This window comes from Psammomys obesus, unplaced genomic scaffold (assembly GCF_907164565.1).
Source record: "Psammomys obesus unplaced genomic scaffold, mPsaObe1.curated_primary_1811, whole genome shotgun sequence".
NCBI classification, from domain to species: domain Eukaryota; kingdom Metazoa; phylum Chordata; class Mammalia; order Rodentia; family Muridae; genus Psammomys; species Psammomys obesus.
Window position 1 is genome coordinate 4,140,289 of NW_026586662.1, and position 24,451 is coordinate 4,164,739.

Consider the following 24,451-nt stretch of genomic DNA (forward strand, 5'->3'; position numbering starts at 1 on the left):
TTCCAGAACTTTGATGAGGGACAGAGAAAGCAGAGTGAGGCCCTAGCAGTATCCCCAGGAAAGGCTCACCCTGGCAGAAGCCATTGCAGCTCGCTAATATTTTTCTCTTCTTACCTATACGAGAATATAAATAGAAATACAATTTGTTTTACAAAGTCTTATTAAAAAAAAACAAAACAAAACACCTACAATTGCAGCTAGGACTCAACCATTTTATGATAAAAAGGATCATGCTGTCCCCCTCTGGTTAAGGAAGGGTAGCAGCATTAGTTTGGAGGAGCCAAGTCCACCGTTAACCTTGTTGAACCAAGAGGGAGGGATGGAGCAAACATTCCAGAAGTTTGGCCAACAAAAAAACCATCTTGACCATAAAGAATCAAACCAAATATAATAAAGTGGAAAAGTCAGCATTTCTAGAATAAATATTTTACTTTAACGTAAATTCAGTTAGCAAGTTAACAAGCCATTATTCTGCAGTGAAAATCCTTTTTACTAAGTGAAGAAGAGGACACACACACAGTCTGAAGGCGATGTGATTTTGCTTTATTGAGTACAACACCACTGGTATTTATAGTCGTGGAACAGTCATAAGACCACACCACCCATGGCGTTCCTTAAAGCGCGACTCCAGTGCACTCCATCTACTAATCCACTTACATTAATACAGTAAGTAATTCGCAGCTTGCCAGCCAATATCCACGATAGTTCATTTCATAAAACGACATTTAAGATGAAAGTAGTGTAAGGAAATATAAAAAAAAGTTTCAGAAAAATATTTCCGTATCTAGTCATAATCTTCCTGGTTTTCTGTAAAAGAAATCAGTAATAGTTATGAGCATTCTTGGTTCCATGCACGCTTACTTTCTTCAGTAACATTTAATTTTCACCACAGAAGAGCTTTCTTACTCTTTTATCACATTGCTTGATTACATTTAAAATAAAACACACACCCAAATTTAAAGATTCATTTTAAATATTTTGAAGTGTTTTCACATTAGCAGCAAGGCATGCTGGCCACATTTCCTTTACTCTTCAGCACACAGACCATCATGGGGAGACTCCCCAAAGAGGGAGGAGGATCTCCAATCGGCCCTCAGGGCCACTGACTACAGAAATCCATTACGTTCCCAGGCACTAAGAGGCACCAGAAATACAGTCTCTGTACCTGCAGGCTTGTGGCCAGCACCCCTAACTGACATCCCTAACTGCAATAACATTCTCAAAACACAGCTCTCGAACTGTGGGGATTGTGGGAATATAGCGGCAGAAGGGGCCATAACTTGCATAAACGCTTTCTCTGATTTTCTACAGGCTGATTCCATAACCCATTTGCAGAATTTAAGAATTACAATGTTCTGTATTGGAACAGGTCGTTGGCACCATGCTGAGTTTGTTCTCCTTTTATCTTCTGAACAAATCTTGGTTCCTCACAACGCATTATTATTACTTTCTGGACAATTCAGATATTAAAATATAAAGGCCTCCAATCTCATCTCCTCATTTTGGAACACTTTAAAGGCAGGGTATCAGTGCTGGCAACTTCTATATTAAAAACCTGAAAGCCAAATAAAGCGAAGATTGTCTTAATGATATTCTTTTTTTTTCTTCTTCTTTTTTTTTATTCCTAGAATAGCACTGTTGACAAGTCTGATAAGCCCAACTTAGAAAACACTATGAATAAATATAATTTCTCATCCAATACTTATGACATCCTTAAGCTGGGTGTGGTGGCACACGCCTGTGAGCCCAGCACTTGGGAGGCAGAGGCAGGACAACAGTAGGCTTAAGGCCTGCCTGACCTAGCGTTAGACCTTGCTGCAAAGCAAAACAAACCACCCTCCCATTAAAACATTTAACTCGCCAAAAAAAGGTTCTGGAAATAGCAGCAATGCTAGGGTTTTGTTCTTTTTTTGTTTTATTTTATTTCTTGGTAAACAATTCTCTATAATAAAGAGACTTTCTCCCTAAAAACCATGTTCTTTGAGTAACATAAATATAAACTTCAGATTGTTGTTTATTGTATTATAAACAACTAGAACCTGAGTCAGTGATGTATTGGAAGCCCCGTTCGAGAAGCAATGGAAATTATGCTTCTACACAAACATTTTAAATAGCTGGGACAATACATAGCAATAAAGGGGAAAGCCAGGACAAAAATGTATTTATTTGATTGTTTAATGCTAACACACTGATGCCGTCTGTAAATCTTAATATTGTTGACATCTATCGGGTATAAATATGGTAGCAGGAGACTGGGCATTTTTATGAAGTGAACACTTTCTTCTGAATGTTACTCTTTACCAGAATAAAAGGCCCAGGTAGCTGTTGATCCTGAGTAACGGGGTGTAAATACCCTTGAGCACGTCAACACCTACCTCTGCCATCAATAGTTGATCATCTTGCGAAGGGCATCGTAGCACTTCCATTTGTCTGGGATATAAAATGGCTCAAAAATGTGAGGAAATGGGGTGTCATAGCCACATACTCTAGATATTGGAGCCTCTAGGTTCAAGAAACATTCTTCCTAGAGAGAAAGACCAAAAACAAGAGACTTTAACGTGTTTTCGTTCACGGAAATAAAACATTTCCACTTAAAATAACTTGACTACTTACAACACAATTACATCTATGGATATCAAAATATCTATGTACATTGTTACTTAAACGCAGGTCTGAGCAGAATGTTGGCATGATCCCAACCTTCCCTGAAAGGATGTGCACTTGCTGCTGTGGACACATACACCTATTATCAGCCCTAACATAGGATCATAGCAACCATACTTCAGTGAGTATAAAGGTAAAGCAAGACAACACAGCAAATTCTCACAGCACTTAGCACTGCAGCTTGAAATTGGTGATTGCGTGCGTCCTCTTGTTTCCTGTATCTTCGTTTAAGTTTGTAAAATGACTGTGTGTTGCTTTCATAAGTTTACGTCTGGGATTCTGCTGTTGCTCCAACTGTCTTTCGGGTACTTGACTGTCTTCATTGCTCTCTCAGCCAGGCTTCTGAAGATGCTGCTGGCCTGTGGCTACTCATATCTCAAGTCTACTGCCTGACCACTGGGTGATGACCTCTCAGGTCTGAGGACACTTCACTGGGGCAGCCTCCTTTCATGGTAATTTCTCAACTGCACATGCCGGTAACAGAGGGACCCCCGCCCTGAACTTGCATGGTAGTAACCTAGGCATGGCCCATGGCAGTAGCCAGATTTTTTTGTCTCCCCAGGTAGACCACAAGCTCCCTACAGGGAGGCATCTAGTTCAAAACTATTATACTATTCTTACATGTCAGCGTGTTTCCAAATTATCATATGAACAAATATTTTTATCTGAAGATACTCACGATATTGTATTCAATCTGTATCCTTTGTGCAAACTATTTTCTTCAGTACAAGTATAATAGGGACAGAAAAGATCAGTAAATGTCAGAGAAGGCCAAGTGACCATGTACAGACCCTTCCTTGGTCCCACTAAGCACAGTGACGTGCATCATCAAATGCCAAACCGGTGTTACATTTCCCAGTGACAGGCATCTCCATGAACAGCACAGGATTTCACCACCTAAGCTTACAGTGCGATCTAAGAGGTCCACCACTAACAACCAAACCAGGATGACAGACAGAGTGGATGGTCCCCCATTTTCTTCAATGTAACAAGGAATTTTAAAAAGGTTTAAATTGTCAATTTGGGAAGAACTCAGTTTTATGTTAGAGGACTCCGGCTGTTTTCTCATCTTTCTTGAATCCTGCATTCTTTGTAAGCAAATTAGCATCACTGTACAGAAAATGGGAGACAAACCATTTCCCTAAGTGCTTGTGATTTTACCCCTGCTGTAACCAGTGACTTGGAAAGCCAACCTACCTCAAAGTCGGTGCCATTAACATCACTCCCTTTATCACATCGACAACAGAAAACCTGATCACTGTCAAACAGTACTGCTCCTGACTCAAGAATGTGAGCTTTGCTTTTTCTCAAAAGTCATCTATATGTTTGCACCAGCACAGAAAAAAAAAAAAAAAAAATCATCTACCATCCAGTCACACTTGAACTATAAACTGTATTACCCTCTGAGGCTGGAAACAGTAAGGCGGGAAAAGATTTCACTTTATACTTCATAAGATTTATTTCAGGCTTTATGGGACAATGCAGATGCTGTCATCAAGTGACAATGAAAAACAAAAGATTAAAGAATCAAGTTTTGTCTGAATAAAAGCCCCCATTTTAGGTTACAGGAATCTGTGGTTTTATGTGTAGTTTTTCCTTACCGCAGAAGCCAAGACTGTAAATTAAATAGGATAGAATTAAATGATGATATGCATAACATGCATTCTACAAATCATGGGTGAGAGTTCAAGGCCACTGAGCAGAAGACTGTGGATGGGACTTTCAGGGTAATCAGCATGTGCCCCAGAGAAATGAGCCAGTTTGAAATTCTAACTTTTTGTTAAATGAAAGGCATTGACCAAGAACCATTAGTTATTTCTTCCACGAACATCAAGTGGAACATATTACAAAGAAATTGGAAATAAAATGTCTGGACCAACCAAGCAGCTGTGCTCATAGAACTGGTATATATGCAAATTACTTATACCACTCCACTCTTTTGAGCTCTATAGCACGCCCTTGCTCAGCGCCAGGTTCCTCAAAAGGAAGCTATACATACATGCCAACAGACAGACAGACAGACACATGCACACACACACACACAAACACACTTTGGAATAGAAATGACAGAATCTCATTATCGGATGTACAGACTATTATATGCAATTAATCCTTCAAACATCTCTCTCCATTCTGACTGCATGATAGATTGCTCCAAGTGTGCTGAACTTCCAGGACAAGCTAAACTAATGATATTTATTTGTTCCGTTGTCTGTTTAAGTATAATCATATGTTTTTGTTTTATCTTACTGTATTTTGTTTGAGACGGGGTCTCACTTGGCAGCCTAGGCCAGCCTTGCACTCACTATATAGACCAGGCTAACCCAGAACTCTTGGCAATACTACTATTTAGCTCTCAAGTGATAAGGTTACACGCATGAAGCACATACCCAGCTTAAGCACATACATATTTAAAAATCATATTTGCTGACACTGAATTCAGAAAAAGCAAGTCCATAGAACGAGGAATTAAATAACGGCCCAGTCCACAGGGCTGTAAAAAGGAGTCTCTGTAGTGTCTAGCACAAGTCAGTGTTTTGTCTTTCTCCCCGGAGAGAGCAGGGTACATAGACTGGTTGCATCCAGCTCCAAACAGACCACCACGTAATCAGGGTCAAAAAAGAATCGACACAGAAGCCAAGAGAGGCTTTCTTCCAACCATCGGGAGCCCAGTGAACCCTGATGTCCGTATAGTGACATCTGCATACTGTTTGCTCATGGTAAGTCACAGTCCCTCCAGAAAAGCCATGCGAAACTCTGAAATGACATGTGAATTTGCTTCTGAATGGGCTTTTGCAACTGTGAATTTTCCCCCTAAAATATGTTAATAATAACAGTGCCGGTGTTCACATTGCCCCAGGCTGTGTGCTCAATGACTTATGTGTTTTATCTTGTTTTTATTTCCTTTCATGAGCAAGGAGACTGAAACAGAGCAAATTGTCCAAAGTCAATTACTAATGTGCACAGGCAAGGAAAATCCAAGCATCTCTGCAAGGCCTGTGGTCTTAGTCTCTTCCTCAAACTCAAATTTGCTACTTTTAAATTTTTATTAAAAGTTTATGGTGTGTGTGTATGTGTGAGAGAGAGGTGGGCAGGAGGGAGAGGAGGGAAGGAAGGGCATTCTCATGCCACAAAGTACACCTAGAGTTCTGAGAACAACTTTTCAGAGTCAGTTTTCTCCTCTCACAATGGATTCTGAGAATTGTATTCATTTTGAAAATAGCAATAAGAGAGAAAAAAATTAATTAGGGATGTTTCTCTAAAAGATGAAATGGAAGGCAGGCTGGGTTATCTCCGTTTTATAAAAAAGCACTGAACAGTGCGGGGTGTTTTAAGTACAGCTTTGGAAGCCTCTTTCCCGTCATAAGAAGGGTGGGGTCACATAATGTGAAAAAGAAATGAAAGCACAAGCGTGCATGAAGGTAATGCTCAAGGCAAGAAACAGATGTCCCGGGACTAGGAGCCTCTGAGCTATCCTAAGAGATCTGAGCAAGTATAGTTCAAGTTGTTTATATATTCGCCATCTGGCTTGCTCTGCACACCACAGCCAGGAAGGGAGGTAAGCCAGCAGTGGATAATAATTCCATGTCACCAAAATCATGGATGAGGGCAAAATCCATCTTCACTTGCCCATTTTTTTTCATGATATAAATTTCACTTTTAATTCCCTGCTATGTTTTTTAGAAAACAAAGATCATGCAGAAGAGACAGAGACCCTTCAAATTTTTAAGCAGGTAAAAGAAAAAAATAAAAAATTCATAGAACTGGGCCATTATAGCTTAAGATAAAAGAAGTATTACTGAGATTTTAGCTATCCTGAATTTATGTCTCTGTTTTGTTAAGTGTAAGTTCAATTACTTCAGTGTGTTCCCTAACGATCACATACTGGAATCTTTCCTAGTTCCTATGTTGATATTTGGACATGGAGGCTTGGGAAGTAGCCTCGGGTTAGAGGAGGTCATCAGAAAGATAACCCCACCACGGCCCCCATAGAGCAGCAGTGGTTTTAGAAAAAGGCATGTGGCACTCTTGCTAGGTCCTTCAAGGTGTTCTATCATAATATGGCCCTCAGCAGATGCCAATACAATGCAATTGGACTTTCCAGCCTTCAGAAACAAGAGCCTCCTTTAGCTCTTCTCTAGAAATTAACCAGTCTCTGATACTTTGTTATAGAGACAGAAAACAGACCAAGGCAAAAATATATAGTGTAACATATATATTTGCATAAATGCATGTTAGTGCTTTCAGGGACTCCCTCAAGACCTCACAATGCATTAACGTCATTTTACCTTATTAAAAAAATTAAGTTCATCAGCCACTAATCTTCCTGCCTTGGTGTTACAGTGGTACATCACTGAAAAGACTAGTCAGGCAAGCCAGCAGCCCTCGGCAAATCCCTGTGTTGTTTTTACGGTAAGGTTTAATAATAAAATTGGCACAGCATGGAATCTGGAATTGTATCCGAGGACAAACTTTATTCTAGTATGATTTAATTTCCCCAAATCTCCACAGGCAACAGCAAAATTGAAATTATTATTATTTTGCATTCTCATGGTTTTCTACCATTATGTAACTTTGTCTATTTAGCTCTCTCGATGTGTAGCAACGTATAAGGTTACTTGTTTTCATGCCTGTCACATCAGAATTTAAAAAAAAAACCACTGAGTTTTTGTTCTCCGCTAAAGATTTTCCAAGTTAAAGGAGTCCCTTATCTACAGTGAAGCAGGTATTTGAAACAGCAGGCTACTCATTGAGAAAGATTCAACTGTGCCAATTTCTCAAAGCTGAGTTACGGCATCCATAATAGCACACAGCCTGGCAGCTCCTTACAAGGCCTTAAAACGCATAAGAAATCATCCCAAATGCATTAAGTGCTCCACCAAGGAGGGTGCAGGTGGCTATGCAGGCTGCACTCAGCCCACAAGGCCAATCAGAGTCTGGTGTTGCCTCCTGGTGGAGAGCACAGAGCCTGGGCACTAACTGCTAGGCCCCGGAGCTAGTGACAAATGAAAACTATAGTGGGACAGGTAAAGCAAGACTTCAAGAAATGCTTTAAGTCTCCAACATATCTTCATTTCCATACAGTGAGCCCATGAGAAAGTGATACGTCAACACCAGAATATTATGAGTGGAGTCCGATTGGTGGGAAGATGCTCTGAAGGCTGTGTGCTTGGAAAACCAGTCAAGAAGAACTTATGCTGCCATTCAGTATGTCTTTAAAACAACCTTTTTTTTTTTCTTTTAACTTCAAGGCCATCTAGGCTCATATTTCTTCCTAAGAGAAATTCTGGAATGATGTGTACTCAGTTGCTCTAGTGACAGAAAGTTGGATGCAGCCCCACTGTGCAAGTTCCACACCAGCATGAACTAAAAAGCTGTGAGGTCAAGTTCAAAGCAGGAGCAGAAAACCCTCTTTTTTTTTTTTTTTTTAAATGCAATCCGCTTTCTTCTATCTGGGATGCTGGTACTGACTGAAGAAACTGCTAAGCCGTTAATTATTTACTAACTTTTCTGTACACTCGATGGTATTTGAGGAAAGCAGAAACAACAGAGAAAAACACCTTGTACATCAAATAGACAAGCATCACTTATAGGATCTAATAAGCCAGGCTTTTGTGCCCTTTTGGGGAGACATCACTCCCCAACCTAATTCCAAGGTAAAGGACAGAGTTCATTTTCACTGGCTTTGCTAACAAAACAGTCCAGCATTATTTATGGCCCCTCAACAGTACCCAGGCCACTGTAACAACTGAACTGTGAACCGCATCTTCCATGAGGGTAGGAGCAGATTAAGTTGCAGCTATGAGGAACACCGAATAAGGCAGACGGAACAAAGAACTGTCATCCGTTTCTAGGAAAGTATATTCCGAAACAGCTTGAAGTGATTTGTGAGTATATCGGCATTTACGCTGACATCTTAATAAAATTTAGTCCATGTTAATTTACTAGTAAGTAAAGCAACAGATTTCCTTCTAAAGAGAGCTACTTGTACAGAGGTCATAACTGGGAGACAAGAGTTAAATACCAAAAACACAAGAAAAACTAGTTTTCCGAAATTACATGTAGCGGAGAGCCTGAAAATCCACCAACCTAATTATTCCCACTCATGTAAGGTTAGACAATGCCACACTTCCAAATATCATCACAGAGTATTTGTTTTAAATCTGCCATGAAAACTTGCCCACAGTCAAAACACGAGCTTTAGCAAAGAGAAAGAGTGACTCTGATGTCTTGAATCACACTTCCCCAGCACATGAGTCATGGAGACCTGCACGGGGCCATGTGCCAGCAACTCCAAATTACGGAACTAAACAAACACAGCGTCACCCATATATGAAGCTATGCTCACTTAAGCTATGCATATGCTCTTAAAGCAGAGCTTAAACTACACGCATAATTATGTATCAGTTTTCTGCGGGGTACTCAGGGTTCCCACCCAAACCCCCAAGTCGACAGGATACTCTCAAAAACTAGACATCTATTTTATTGTCCTAACACTATGCACATGGGATGCAGACGGCTAATACCAATATAACTGAACAAGACAGTATATGAATGATATAATTTTACCCAGATTTATAAAATGCTGAAAAATATTACTGTTAAGCCAAACTGTTCCGGCAAGGTTTCTAAGTATAAAATCATAGTTCTAACTAAATTCAAACCTGAGGTCTCTATTATTTAACTTCACTGACACATCTTCAATGTCTGCCATTAAAATTCCATTTCTTCATCTTTAATGCAAATCCACTGGCAAGTTAATAGGAAAATTTTCAACATTTCTTTCAACAACTTACAGAATGAACTGAGTTAGTGATGAATCTCAAATTCGTGGGGCTTTCAAATTTTAAATTCTGACATATATATTTTTTTACTTAAATTCCTATTCTATTTTTAAAATGGAAGTTATTTTCCGAAGTTGGAAAATAGCATTGATCCAGATACCCCTGGGTTTCCCTGGATACAGCCAAGCTACCTAACACCTAGTTGGAGATGACATTAAATAGGCAAAGAATGGCTTCATGGTTTAGAGTCACAACATGCCACAATATTAACATTTTAATATGAAAATCTCAGTGACTGTTGACATGTTGCCTATAGAAACTGTAGTACAGATTTTAAAATAAAAAATTAATATATAATCGATGCTCGTACACTAATCTAAAAATTGCTATAAGTTACAGAGATTAGATTCCTGCTTTTCAAAGCTAGTGCTCTAAATTCTGCTATTTTATAAGAGCTGAATGAAAAGAAAGACATAATAACTCATTCTTTCATAATATATCTAAAAGCATTTTATTTAAAAAAATGATGTTATACTATGATGATCTACGGACCCATAAATTTTAAAATATTAGTTCATTTTAATTTTCACAAATCCTAAATTAGGCATCACAAACATAAAACCTAGCACCTAATCTATCCCACTTTGGTTTCCCGGGGAAAAGCTGCAGATTTTTGTCCTGCTTCAGAATTCTCCCTCCAAGTCCTGAACTGTGACTGAAGATGCTCACCATCCTCAATAAACTGCCAAAAAAAAAAAAAAAAAAAAAAAAAAAAAAAAAAAAAAAGCCTTAAAATTAATTTCCTTATTAAGTTTTCCTGCAAGGCATTTACTGAAGACGAGCAGACTCTGAGGGTGCTTTAGGGCTTCACAATTTTGCAGCCTGAGGTTAAGACTCTTTTGAGATAAACTGTGTGCGATTTGATGTGTAGAATGCACTGGGATGGGATGCTTTTGTTAAAATATGTTATATGCAGGAAAGGAGGGAGGAGGCAGCGCTCTCAAATTTCCACAGACGCCAAAGCTTCTCAGATTTTATAGTTCAAATTCGTCCTATGGAAAAGAGTGTGGAATGAGGCAGCAGCGGCACGGGAAGATGGAATTTCCCTAGGATGCAGACACATAATGATAAACAGGAGCAAGCCGCAGCTCGGGGTCCCCTCGGGAACAAACAGCTCTGTTCTCTGTAAGGTAGGATTTCCGGTGTGCTTGGCACCTTGAAATTAAAATCCTCCTGAAAAGTGACTTCAAGAGATCTCATAAAGCCGTGTTTCTGCATGTTTTCCCATAAAATTCATGGTGTAGTAGTCTACCGCTACCAGATGTTCAAAAGCCAGACATCAGGACCAGGCACGGTCCCAGCTAAGGCAACCTCTGTCCCCTGACAGGGAGTTGCACTGATGGGGCTTTAAGTTAGTAAGGTGTCCTCACTTTCCTACCTTGCAACCTGTTCTGGAGTTCCAAACCTAACCGTGAAGTGAAACCAAAAAAAGAACGGATTGATTCCTTTCCAACTGTCCCTGTATTTCTAAAAGAAAAACAAACAAACAAACAAAAAACCAAAAAAACAGAAACAATAAAACAAACAAACAAAAAAAAAAACAACTGGATTTTTTTAAAGGTAGATAAAATATTTGTTATTTCAATAATTTGTCTTGATAAAACATCAAAGTTTTAAAACTCTTTTTCCTTCTCTTTAAACATGTTTAATTTCTCTGTTGTTTATGCTTAAAAGAATGTCAGCTTGCTATACACGCATACACACACACACACACACACACACACACACACACGTGTGTACAAACAGGCAAGGGGGAGACTGACTGCTTTCCTATATAAGCATGATGCCAACGGATAATGTCAGTGTTTTATGAAATGAAACACTTTTCTAAAAAGTTAATTCTGGGCACCATCGTGACATAATCTTTCCGATTGGTTTTGCTGAATATATTAGGCCGAGTTCATTTTCAGCAGCTTGACTCTGGCCACTAGATAGATGACTTCAATTTCAACAATAAAACAGCAAAAATAAATGTTATGTGTTGTCACCAATCACTTGGGAGATATTTGGTCAGAAATGTAATGGTGTTGTCTGCTGTAACTCATGAAGTGATCTTTTTACTTGTAAAGTTTAGTCATTGAACAACTAACAAATTAAGTATGTGGTAAGGATAAGGGACAAAACCCCTCATTCTTCAAATGCATATGACCTCAGTATCAAGCTAAGTTTAGCCCGTTCACAAAAACAAATCTGGTAATTACAAGAGGTGCTAGCATCTAACTCAAATAAAACACAGACTCCAAATTACGCTTTTCCGGCTAATGATGTTTCTACCTTTAAGACTGGTTATTTCTTACAGAAGCAATTTTCAGGTTGAATGTGTACAAATTTGCAAACATGCTTTCCTGCTGGCATTTCAGGGGTCAGGGAAGGGCTCGACTCCACGGCCCACTCTGCACTCCTGCAACTGAGGAAATGGGAAGCCGAGATGATTTCGGCTTCGCACACAGCCTTGCCACAGCTGTGCTGCGTGCTCGGTGTAGATAAACTTCCAGCGAAGAGGACAAACCCCACAGATTTAACAGAGGGTGCCTGGAGACTGACATCTGGCCCTTAATCCTTTTATAGCTAAGTGTGAAAACGTCCGATGAAAGGCAGTGTTAGCAAGGGGCTTGAGGTGAGTTGAATAAATGGCAGTGAGGTAGGTGAAAGGTAGTTTTCACGTGTTTTATTTAGATGAATCATAACATTTTCCTATTTTAACATTTTATTCTTTTAAATACACTTACTTACTCGGGACTGAGTTCTATAAACAAAATCAGGTCCTCCAAGGAAGAATCTGTGCTAAAGCAGACAGTACTGACGCACCCCCAGTCCAGGGGCCGCAGGGGTTCACATTCAGCTCTTATGTCATGGCTAATGATGTACCAAAGCATACATGGCCTCAGAGAACCTTGCAAGGAGCCAGAAAACCAACATGGAGAAATACGGAGGGGGGGGGGGTGGGGGTGGTGGATGAAGCTGTCCATTTGCCTGTGAGTTCTGGGAATTACACAGAGAATCAAGGCTGATAGGTACTAACCCAGATGAAACAGAAACTAAATGGATGCTCCCATGTGATAACAAATTAGTATTAACTACCTATACAGCCTGCCTTAATCCTTTTAACATCTCTGTGTGGTAGTGACAAGTGAGAGAGTTGGGGTGGGGGGGTGGAAGTTGAAGAGCCAGCCTCACACAGGTACGCACACATGGCTGGCCATCGGAACCAGTGGTAAGCGCCCATCACAGGTGCAATATGAAAGGCTAATCTCAGTATTCAAAGGCCCTTGCTTCTTCCAGGATAATTCTCCAGGGTAGTTACTACTCCTGCTGTGAACAGGATCTGTTTGTTTCTATCAAATCGAACTGAGTTTGTTTGTTTTTGTCCTTGTTTTTGTTTTCACTCTTATGAGAAGCAAAACAGTTGGAGCCTTTTGTGAGGAAGAGGGCTCAGACAATGGGAACTGGACAGCACTCTTTAACCAGAATTATAGCAATTGGGTTTGCAGGTTCAGGGATTTTTTTTTTTTAAGATGCTTTCTGAGGAAGTGTGCATATGGTGTGTGAGGGAGAGATTAGTTTCTAGTTCACTCTGAGCAGCTCGCTTTAGTGTAAAATATGTGAATGTGAGATTTCAACTTGACTTCAGCTTACAGCAGTCCACATAACTTTGAGTTTCTACACTGAGTTTCAAATCATGAAAGCACTTCATAAGGAAATAAAACCTGCCCCCTTTCACTTATTTCCTTATTTATGAGGTAGTATAGATGAATTTATGTAACTAAGTTTTTTGATTAAAATATTACAACCTTTTGAGAGGCTGGTAAAATAATTTAAATATGCATAGTCTGCTAGCCTTATTCTGGCTTTACCTTAAATTGGGAGATAAAAGTTAATCTCCTCGCAGTAAATATTTTATAGCTGTTCTCCACAATTAACTCATTTTTTAGGACTCAACCGCTAGAAAAATCAAATCTCTGAAGTATTTAAATAAATGGATTTTGAGAATTAAATTATATCATCCTTTTTTTTTTTTAATAATTAAAACAACAGGCAACAGAGCAAGCCGCTGAAACGGCAACAGTCTCAAAATCAGCATAAACATAGGTCCAGCACTGGGTCCCTGTCTCGGAGTGGATATTCTGCCTCTGCCCCTGCTTATTGGCACAGCCCCCACAGCTGACACTGGGTGCTGTGAGCTCCCATTAGCAGTGGCAAATGAGCTGAACACATAAGTAAGTTCCATCAAGTAGACACTGCCATGTGCAGACAGAACCGCTCGGAAGCAAACAAATCTAGCTGTCTGGGGCAGGCATTCCCGTCACCCCTGGAAAAGAAAGTTTCACTTTTAAAAGTGCTCTCTCTCTCCCACTCTCTCTCTCTGTCTCTCTTTTTCTCTCACAGTCTCTCACACATACACACACACACTCTCACACATACACTCTTAATATATAATATGTGCATGTGTGTCTACATACATATAAATTTACATATATATGTACATGCATATAAATGCATATATATGAATGTGTGGATATATGTATCAGAATTTCCAGTGCATCTGAATCTCACCATTTTCAATTCCCAGTCCCCCAAAATGAGCATGCTTCCATGTGACATAACAAATCAACAACCCACAAGGATTTTCCCTAGGTTTCCTCCAAGGCTAATTACGTAGCAAATCTAATTAAGTTCATATGATTCATCTCAGCAGCAGGTACTTTAGTTACTTCGACACTGCCAAAAGGGGTCTGGGGTGTGTGTTCTCCCTCCAAAACAATCATGCCGCGCGCCAAACTGATAACCGTTAAACACAGCTGCGGAGCAAATGTGCGGTCCTGGTCCTGTAGATGGAGTGTTCACACATCAGTCTGCTCGCCAAGCAACCGCCGGTGCAGCCCCACCAACTGTGCACATACAGCACTCTTACAGGGTGTGCTGTGCACGAGTGTCTGTTCTTCGTTTCCCTGGTAGCTTCGCACAGACGGGAGGGTTCCCTGCTCCTAAAAAGCGCACACTGAAAGTCCTCACACCTCGAACACCGAAGCGCATCTTGTTAGACGGGTTTGCTCAAGTTTGGCAGCTCGTAGGAGTAAGAGCATAGCGTACTCTCTTTGCGTTTGAGAGTATATTTGTGGGATAGGTAACATGGAACATAATTAGCCTCCTTCTTGAAAAAAAAAAATCACAGGAATCCATGAATGCAAATTAATTGTTTTTTAAGAGTACAAACCAAAGCTCCAACAAACCTGCACTGCAGAAATTAAACTTTCTATTTCAGTAATGCAAATAATTTCCGTGGGAGGAAATCCTTTGCAGAGGGGTACTCCAAGCTCAGTGGGCTGCGGTTGTTTAAGGCAATGATCGCCTTCCCTTCAGAGACAGTGAGATCAGCATGGAAACTACCCTTCCCCGATATAGGCAAGAACCAGCGCTCTGAAAACATCTTGCCCTTCCGCAGTGGTAACAATATGACCTAGTCTTGGGAACGAAAGCTACCTGTTTTGTGCAAAGTAAACAGCATGTTTGCTGACTGAATCTCTGCCATAGGATTTAGCTTTGTTAATGGATGCAAAACAAACAAACAAACAAACAAAAAAAACAAAAACAAAACAGTGAAATCAGCCATTGTGCTCCAGTTTCTAAAAAAAAAAAAAAAAAAAAGCAAAATTTGTGACTTAAGTAACTTGGGCTGTTAGAGCTGGAGTGGCTAAGGATGTAGGCCCAGGCAGAAGAAAAAGGGGCCATAAGAGAGCAAAGGCTTATTGGGAGTAAAGCTGGTCAGAGGAAATGCCACTTGCTTCCCCACCTCGGAGCTTCTCAAAAGGGGCACACATTTCAATAGTTCTATTAACTGCCTGAAGCTGTTTCTAGACATCCCATTGCAAGTTAAGTATCTTGCTTTCCTTGTTTTTTCCTCCTAATTGTCTAAGTGCTGGCTCAGTTTAAGCGTGCAAAACCAACAGTGCAGAGTATCATACATTGCCTTACAAGCCTGTGTTTTAGCAGTACTCAGCTGCTTCACCTTGAGACATTTAAGGACTTAGTTACTGTAGACACAGACACACAAACAAGATAGACACAGTCAGACATACACACACACACACACAACCAGTTTAGGAAGTAGGCTGGGGAGATTTTTCACTCCTTAGTAATGCATGAACACCCTCTCCTTCATGGAATAGACACTACACTGTTAACAATAGTGATGATGTCCCCTGAATGAGTTTTCTAACTCCCCAAGACCAGAACAGATGTATATACGCCTTAAAAAAAAAAACCCTAAGGAAAGGAAAGGAAGGGGACAAAGTCATTGCTTCCAGAAAGCCTTTTCATTTAAAATTGTCTCTTGCTTTCCTCTATCCTGCTAAGGTCACATAGTCCACCTTCCAAATTCAGCTAAAATGCCCTCCTCCAAGAAGTCATCAGGGAACATGATATTGATTTTTTTTTTTTTTTAGAATTCATAATTTTTCTCAATTTTTATGAAGCAAATATAAGATCCTCCCTGTATGTACAGGAAACACATTTGAGGAACACTGAAAAGGAAGGAGATTCCAAAGGAGGGGGGGGCAGGAGAAAGAAATGGACAACCAGATGGCCACCAGAGCAGCCACACAGGAAGACAGCTACAAGTGGTTTTGATATTTTACACATCTACAACTTATAGAATCCATGCGTGTAGCTATGGAGCTGGACATCATTCTCAGGGCGCCTTCATAGGAAATCTAAAGGTATCATCAGAGAAGAATCATGGCGCTGCCGATAACTCAAATTGCAACAGTGATGACAAGGGTAAGAGATAGGACACAGTGGAAATAAGCAGATCATTTGCATTTGTAATTTGACAGCAATTGCTTCATTTTGGTTAAGAAATAAAGTAAGGAAAACAAAAATGTCCACCTGAGAAAGCTGAGAAAACAAAATTGGGAATTTTACAATTAAAAATGCTACCCTATGGTTTGTGGCTAAGTGGAATGCTTTCTTGGCTAGCATTCAAATATCTTTTCTCTGCCAGTAACCTAATATATTTATTGTCGTATCCAGTGTCCTAATAACGTTCTCCCATTTACTCATACTACTGCTTTTCTTTCTCTACTTTTTCTCCCTCAGTGCTGAGTTTTTAATGATTATCTATTGTAACGAAAAAGACTCAAAACCAAGTAACCTAGCAACGCTCACAGAGATTGTATGTTTAATGCTGCCTGCTGCTCTTCTGGCACAAGTAGGGTTCTACCAAGCATACACTTATGATATTCATGTGCTTTACTGAGTGGTATGGGAGGAAATCCATTTTCTCTCACCAATACCCTTGGTGTTTTCAGCTGCCAAGGCTGGCCACATGCAGCAAATTGTGAACCGAGCCCATTAGAATTTTGCTACCCCAAAAAACTCAAGGGATTATGAAGTAATCCAAAAATGAAGGCACGATAGAACAGAACGTTTTCTATGTGCCTGATTACACAAAGTCCATAAGGAAATGCTTGTTTTCCTTAGCATTTAAAAATTCTAATTTGTAAAAATTCTGGTTGCTTGAAATTATATTATTTGATCTGTAGGAATGCATCAATTTCTTAGACCAGTTAAGTAACTTGCAACTAGCTTTTCATTTGCGCTGTGAAAATATGCTTCTTTGCCCAGAATGACAAACATCTTACCCCTCTTTGACTGTACAGCTAACACTGTACTAGGAATCATAAAGCCTGAGTCCTTGTCCTCAATCTATTGTCAATTAGTTAAGTGATAGTATGACCCTCCCTTAACCACTCCGACATCTAACTGTGGGTTCTCTAAGACCAACAGGATGGCAAAGATGCTGCAGAGATGGAAGAGGAAATGCCCCAACATTACCACATACATATTAGTGCTGGCTCCCATCAGCAAAAGGCACAGCGGTAATAAATAAAGGCTTGCCTGAAAAATCTGATTTCTCACTTATCTTCACATCTCTTTGGCTGGAAGAACAACAGGAACTTAAGAGTCTTTAGCCCATCCATATGGGTAAGGAAAGCCAGAAAGATCTGAACAGAAAGAATACCAGTCCTGAATCTGACAAAATGTTCCATTCAAAAAACTTTCAACTTTTTAACATTAAAATGGTAGGGGCGGGTGGGGAGGGAGGAGAAGGGAAGGAAATATATGAACAGAGTACCCAGGTCACAATGTAAACAAAAACTAGCCATACTGGGGAAATAATCTTAGCACCATAACCAAATGGGAAGGGGAAGGCACACCCATGGGAAAACTATAGAGAAAGGACAGAGATGATGGAGAAAGAACTGTCCCTTTTTATGAGAAAAACCCATAAAGTTTAACAAAAATCTTCCAAAGTGAAAGGAAGGAAAGCCATAATGTCTGGGAGCTGAAGGAGCATTCTCCATTCTGTGCAGCGGGGAGAGTCTCTGGGAAAGTGTTGCCATGTTGCATATTTAGTAAAAGGCACACACAGGATGCACCAGAAGCAAACATTTATAAACCACAAATCCAACAAACTTCTTACATTATAAAACTCTGAGAACTTAACTGAGAGTAAAACAAAACAAAATATAGAAAAACAATTGGAGAGTGGGGAAAAAAAATGATGGGAACAGACATTTCTCCAAAGAGGAAATACAGATGGCCTACAGTCACATGAGAAGATGTTCCACATAGCAAGATATTAGTATGTGTGAATGTGCATATGTGTGTGTGTGTGTGTGTGTGTGTGTGTGTGTGTGTGTGTGACAGAGAGGGACAGAGAGAGAGGGAAAAAGAGAGAGAAGAGAGACAGAAAGAGAGGGGGAGTGTGAGTGACAAGAATATGACATGGAAACATCATTCTAGCAAATACTTTGGCAGTTTCTTCTGCAACTAAACACGCACTTCTCATGAAGCTGCAGTCAAACTCTTGGGCAGTTATCCCAGGGAAACGAAGTTATGTCCACACCAAAAAATATGCACACATATGTTCATGACAGCCTTTTCATTACAGCAAAAGCTGAAAGAAGTCAAATGTCCTCAAAGAGATGGAATGATGGAAGGACTATGGTACAGTCATGCCATTAAAAGCTAATCAGCAACAAGAAAATCTACTGACACAGCCTGGGTGAGTCCACAGACAGTAACCTCAGTGAGGAGTTGTCTCAATAACGGGCATTGCCAGGGAGAAAAGAGGTACACTTACTAACTGCACGGAGAGCCTGGTGCAGATACACATGTAGGGAATAAGGCAGTTTCCTGTGCTGAAATAGTTCCAGGTCTTGTGGCAGTACAGGCTACCCAAATCTACACATGGGGTAAGGTTAAATCCGATTGTATAAGGCTACATACACAGAAACCTACATTCAACAAAGGGTGAAAACTGAGTCAGGCCTATAGCCCAGTTCATGCTTCTGTATCCATGTCAAACGTCGGTTTCAGCATTTTAAAGATGCTTGACAATAATACCAAGGTCAGTTATAAAAGACCTCTGAACTTCTGCTGTAACTTTTTCAGCTGGTGTACCTCAGCAGGAATGAAAGGGGGCGAGGCACACAGAGGATTGTCTTCTCATAAAGTTCCATATGGCTGGAAGGAGATAAGACAGAAAATCGACATGCAGAAAGTAGTCCTAGAAATAAGAAGGTGATTATGACTGACCTGAGGATTCTAAGGAAAAGGTAATACTGGATAAAAAGGCAGATACCAGGGGAGGGCTGAAGGGGAAGGGTTAGGAGAAACTCCCCAAAGCAAAACTTACTAGGGTGTAAACTTCTCCACTACAGAACAATCTGGATGGCGTCCATGCACTGGAGCATAAACCCACTCACTGAACTATGATGTGTTCTATAAGGGATTTTAGTGTCTCATGGGTCATGTATACTGGGAGGTAACATATCTGCAGTTAAAACGTGGGGCTAAGCCTTTTATCACTTTTCCACGAAGCTTGAGAACGTGACAATTCTAAAGCAGTAAACGTTCAATTTGTGTTGTGTTCATGAGCAACACAGTGATCCAAGAAGCTATGAAAAAACGAACCAAGAATGTGAGTGTGTGTAAGCAAAGCAACCCCGAGACTGTCACTTCAGATAAACGAGTGTCAGCCCCTAAGTACCCAGTGAGACTATACAAGGTGCTGCAGGAAGTGCAGACATTACTGTGTCTGAGACATGAGGGAGGGGGCTTCCTTCACTATCATCAAGGGCACTGAAGCTCAGGGAGGCAGGCGAGTAGTCTAAGTCACACAGCTCACGTGTCACTAGTGGGGCAGGGCAGTGTTTAAAAGCATTCCTAAGGGCTGGGTGGATAGTTCAGTCAGCAAAGTGGCTGACTTTTGAGCATGGGGGGGGGGTGTCTGAGTTTGGTACCTAGAACCCACGTTTTAAAAGCCTGGAATGGTTGAGTGTAATCCCAATAGTGGAGAGGCAGAGACAGGCTGGACCCCAGGTAGCAGCCTTAGCCCGCTTGATGAAGCTGCAGGCCACTGTCCCCCCCCAAAATAGATTGATGGGCCCTGTTGCCCCCAAAATAGATTGATGGCACCTAAGGAATGCCATTGACTTCTCATAAATATGCATATATGTAAACATATGTGCAGAGACACAAATAAAACAATTTCTCCCCCATTTTTCTAGACTAATTTCACTACGACTACAAGCCATTTCATAATCTATAACTGATAGATCAGAATCAAAGTTCCAAGGAAAAACATCCTACATACATTGTTGACAAACTTCTGTTATTTTTTAAAAAAAAACAAAAAAACAAACAAACAAAAAAAAAACACTGAACAAATCACCCAAGAACATTCTGTTCAATTAAAGGACATCCAGGACACACATGAAAACCAAGCTTAGCCCAGCGGGTAATATCTCAAGCCAGTCACTGACTTTCTCCACAGATGCTGGTTGGAGAAATTCGAACTTTATAGTCCTCTTGACACAAGCTCTTTTGCAACTTTCAAGTCCTCTCTTGGTAAAACCGTATGCCCTGACAGTTGCCTTTCATTTACACAGCATACACATATACTCTGTCATGAAGATCCCGAGAGGAGCACTGTTTCTTATCAGCAGACACCTCTAAGTCAGGTATAGCTCATGATCACCTCGCTCTTCTGCCCAGCCTAGAGCCTCTTCTACCCACACTTGTGAACAAGCTCCAAGAGGATATCCACTGGCCTTGGGAAGCAAGGGACATAAATCCAGACAGTGCAATACACATGAAGTGAGAGCCCAAACCTGAGTCGCCTGCAGCTTTTTCCCTCATAGAACATCAGAGGTCATGGTTCGCAGTTCATGAGATGCAACTGAGATGAGAGACCAACATAAAATCAGCAATTGAGCATGTCATGTTTTGGCTATGATTTGTATCTGGGGAGGCCATTAGACATCAGCACCACTGAGGAAAAACTTCATTGTGCTTCACTGAGACAACAGGAAAGCGTTTTCTCAAAGCTGGCACACAGAAACACATTCAGCTGTGGGCCAAAGAGGCCAAGCTATACCTCAAACTTAATAGCAGAAACTGACAGTGCAATAGTCCTCATATGGTACTGGTTCTGCGAGCATAAAAAGGTCCTAGAGAGCAACTAAGACCAGGTACCACGTGGAAATGGTCAAAGTCCCTGGGAAGAGACCCTGAGAAGCCTTTGGTGAAGGTGAAGCCTCGCTTACAATGGAGACCCAAAGATATTAGAGATGCCAAGACCATGAGGCGTCCACCAAAGAAAGTTGTCAGTGTGGAAAGCTGGGCAGGTGGGGGCTGCCCACGCCCTTTGAAAGCCAGAAGATTACATTACCAGTAAGTGAGTCAGATAATTGGACATAAAGCTCCAGGATTTGGATTCACAATGCTGGATTTTGCTTTTGCTTTGGAATGATCATTTTTCCCCAGTTCTTCTCTTTTGGAATAAGAATATTTAAGTATATTACTTGTTTTTAATTTTACAGGAAAGTTTGTACTCTTAAAAAGAATTTGAACTTTTGAAATATTGGCATTTAAGGCTTTAGAGGCTTTTAGAATTGGACTATGATGTATATTATGATATGAACAGAGGTGGAAAATTATGGCTTCAGGAGATGCGGTTTTGCATCAGTTTGACCAGGATGAATGCGCTGGCTAATTTTAATTGTCAACTAGACATAGCTAGAACCACTGGGCAGAAAAGCTGGAAGGAGACATAATCTAGATCAGGCTGGCCTATAAGCCAAGTCGTGACTATTAACTAGTTTGGGATATCCAGGTGATTCTGGACACTGCCATTTTCTAGGCAGGGAGTCCTGGGCAGTATCAGAAGAGAACCAGGTAAGAGAAGAAACAGAAGTGATGGGTGTGTAATTGACTTTGTTCTTAATAGTGAATACTATATAGCTTGCTGCTTGAACTTCTGCCTTGACTCCCTTGAAATGATGCATTGTAACTTCAAACTGTAAGCCAAATAAATCCTTCTCTTTCCAACTTTGCTTTATTGGTCAAAGTGTTTTTCACAGCCAAAGAAATAAAACTAGGACAGTGGGATACACTACAGAGACAATGTCAAAACAGAAATCTACTCTTACCTGTTTCTTTAAAGTTTAGTGAAAGCAGGGATCTCTGAGAATTTTATGGAATTTAAAAAAAACGAATGGAAACACATTAATGTGTGTGTGTGTGTGTGTGTGTGTGTGTGTGTGTGTGTGTGTGTGTTTTGGTTTAAAAGAGCTGCTGAGGATAGGCTACTAAGCCCCCACCTAGCTCACCAAAGAATCCAACACCATCCTCAGGACATGTCAGCACCCCGTCGATGTCAAGGTCCAGGCAGTCAAATTGCCCATTCCACAGGAGTCCAGGTGAGACTGTCCTCCCTCCCAAGGAAGGTGGCTACACAAACAGCGAGAGTTTGTAGGAACTTGTGGGGAGAATTCAAGCCACCGCTCAGAAACTGTAAGGCCCGCTGGCACCTGTGCTCCTTCTCATTCAAGTTGATCGCGGGCCACTGCTGGCATTGTGTTCCCGTGGTAGGCACCACTGCCCCTTCACAGCCCTCTTCCCAAGCCATGTCACCGGCTTTCCCTTGTGAGCTCTTAGGCGGCACCTCACAAAAGGAACAGGGGCTGCACGTGAAGTGGACCTGCCAGCATTCGACAGACTGTACCATCTCACTCACGGCTTATCAGAACATCGCATTTCTTCACCAGGAGCTTGTCTAGGTGGCAGTAATAGTTGCCTTCCTAGGTAGTTTTAATGGGATTATCATTAATTTCACACTTTAGATGTGCTCAGTCAGGGGTACGATAAGAAAATACTCCACTTCTTAATATTAAAAATTTAATCTCAGTTAAAACTAATATCCTTTTTAGAAGCTCTTCTTGTAGTTCTATTTACATTTCATAAATGCGGTCACTGTTTCACATGTATGAACACGAAAAGATATTCATTAACACTATAAAGCAGAAAGAGACTAGGAACGCATCCCCTATCATTCACTGTAGGCAACAAAACCAAAATCTAACTAGCAAATATCCTATCAAACTTGGTAGAAAGAAGGGTGTACTCTTTTTTTTTTTTTAATGATTTCATAAAAGTTCAATTTAACCTTGTTCTATGAAAATATTTAATCTGATAAAATGTCCTCTGTTCATTTGAGACAAATGTGAAAATGCTCATATTTGGTGCATTTAAAGTTTGTAAAGCAATGCTTATTAAAAAAACGTTCCTTAGCTCATTGAAGATTTAGAAGCAGATAAAACATGTGGCTGATAAGTCAACCTTGAAGACGGCAGAGGATTTATCTTGTTCACAAATATTTTTAAAAGACTTACTTTCAATCATTTTAATTAGAGTTGACTTTTTTTAAATTAATACTGTCTAAATTATCTTATCAGATTCACAAGCAACAGATAAAAAGGGGAAAGGCTAACCCAAGATCTTTGTTATGTAAATTATTAAGAGTTATCTTGAGAGGAAACTGAATTCTTACATGTCACATCTAGAAGTCAGAGTCACTTGATTTCCCCCATGTATCCACTTCTGCAACACAGCTGGTAGGGTGCACGGTTCCCTGGCTATCTAGAGGCAATCCCTCAGGCATAAATACGAGGAAAGCTGCCTTCAACCACACAATCTGTTTTATATAATCATGGTGGGAAATGCAAGCAACTGGAGAAAGCATGGGATATTTAAGGGTGGTGATACAGTCTAGTGATTTAGCTGAATATCCTTTATATGGGGGCTCTCTGACTATTGAAAGCTCATAACAACTCAGTGAGATAAAAAACTACCAATGGAAAATTTGCGGATTATAATAGGAATGTTGCATAAATAAGAATCAGCCAAAATTCTAATTCCTTATTAGTTCCTTCCAAAACTAAGAAGTGGGAAGAAACCTTCAAGTTGTGTTATATTTTTTTTTTCAGAATAAAAACATTACTAGCAGAGAATAGTCCATGAGGAGTCTCTGAAAGTTGAAGACTTACCTGCCTAGAAAGGCTATTGTTTTTCAGCTTGATAATGCCCTGAAACCTGAGGGCTTAACCCTTGAAGTGCTTCCACTAAAACATACACTACAGATGTGGGCACATGTTCAAAAACATACTGATACATATATGCACAGTCATCTGGTAGATAGCAATGATTAACTGCATGTCTACCTCCCACATAGCTAGAAATGGGAGGGCAAGGGCGCTATCTTTTTAACTACTGATTGTCAAATCTTACAAATATAGATGAGTTAACTGAAAATAATTTAGTCTGGCTTGAAGAGCTCACCGCTGCTCACTGGGGTTCCAAGGCCATACGACACACAAGGGGGTTTAAGGAATGCTACAGAAAAAGAAACACTGGCTCATACGGCACCACTGAGAGAAGGAAGCCCCTCAAAGTAAAGCCTGGAGCTTCTGGAAAAACCAGGTGTAGGTGGCAGTATAAGCATTCTGCAGTTTGCTGGGAAACCCAACTCTGCACAGAGTTGTGCTGGGTGTTGTGTCTTGAAGGTAATTCTATCCCGGGCACACTGTCATGAGGAA

At 40.4% G+C, this 24,451-nt stretch overlaps 1 protein-coding gene across 3 annotated transcripts in view; it reads right to left on the bottom strand.

The window, feature by feature from the left end:
- Positions 1–522: 522 nt before the first annotated feature.
- Bckdhb (branched chain keto acid dehydrogenase E1 subunit beta) overlaps positions 523–24,451 on the bottom strand; it is a 163,930-nt gene continuing 140,001 nt past the window's right edge. For 2 of the 3 annotated variants that reach the window (XM_055602547.1, XM_055602549.1), the window contains exons 10-11: positions 2,376–2,524; positions 523–807 (exon numbers count right to left, since the gene is read on the bottom strand). In XM_055602547.1, the coding sequence (XP_055458522.1) occupies positions 2,384–2,524 (141 nt within the window). In that variant the 3' untranslated portion in view covers positions 523–807; positions 2,376–2,383. Of the gene's footprint in view, positions 1,556–2,375; positions 2,525–24,451 lie in introns of all 3 variants that reach the window. The other variant, XM_055602548.1, reaches the window with a different exon arrangement.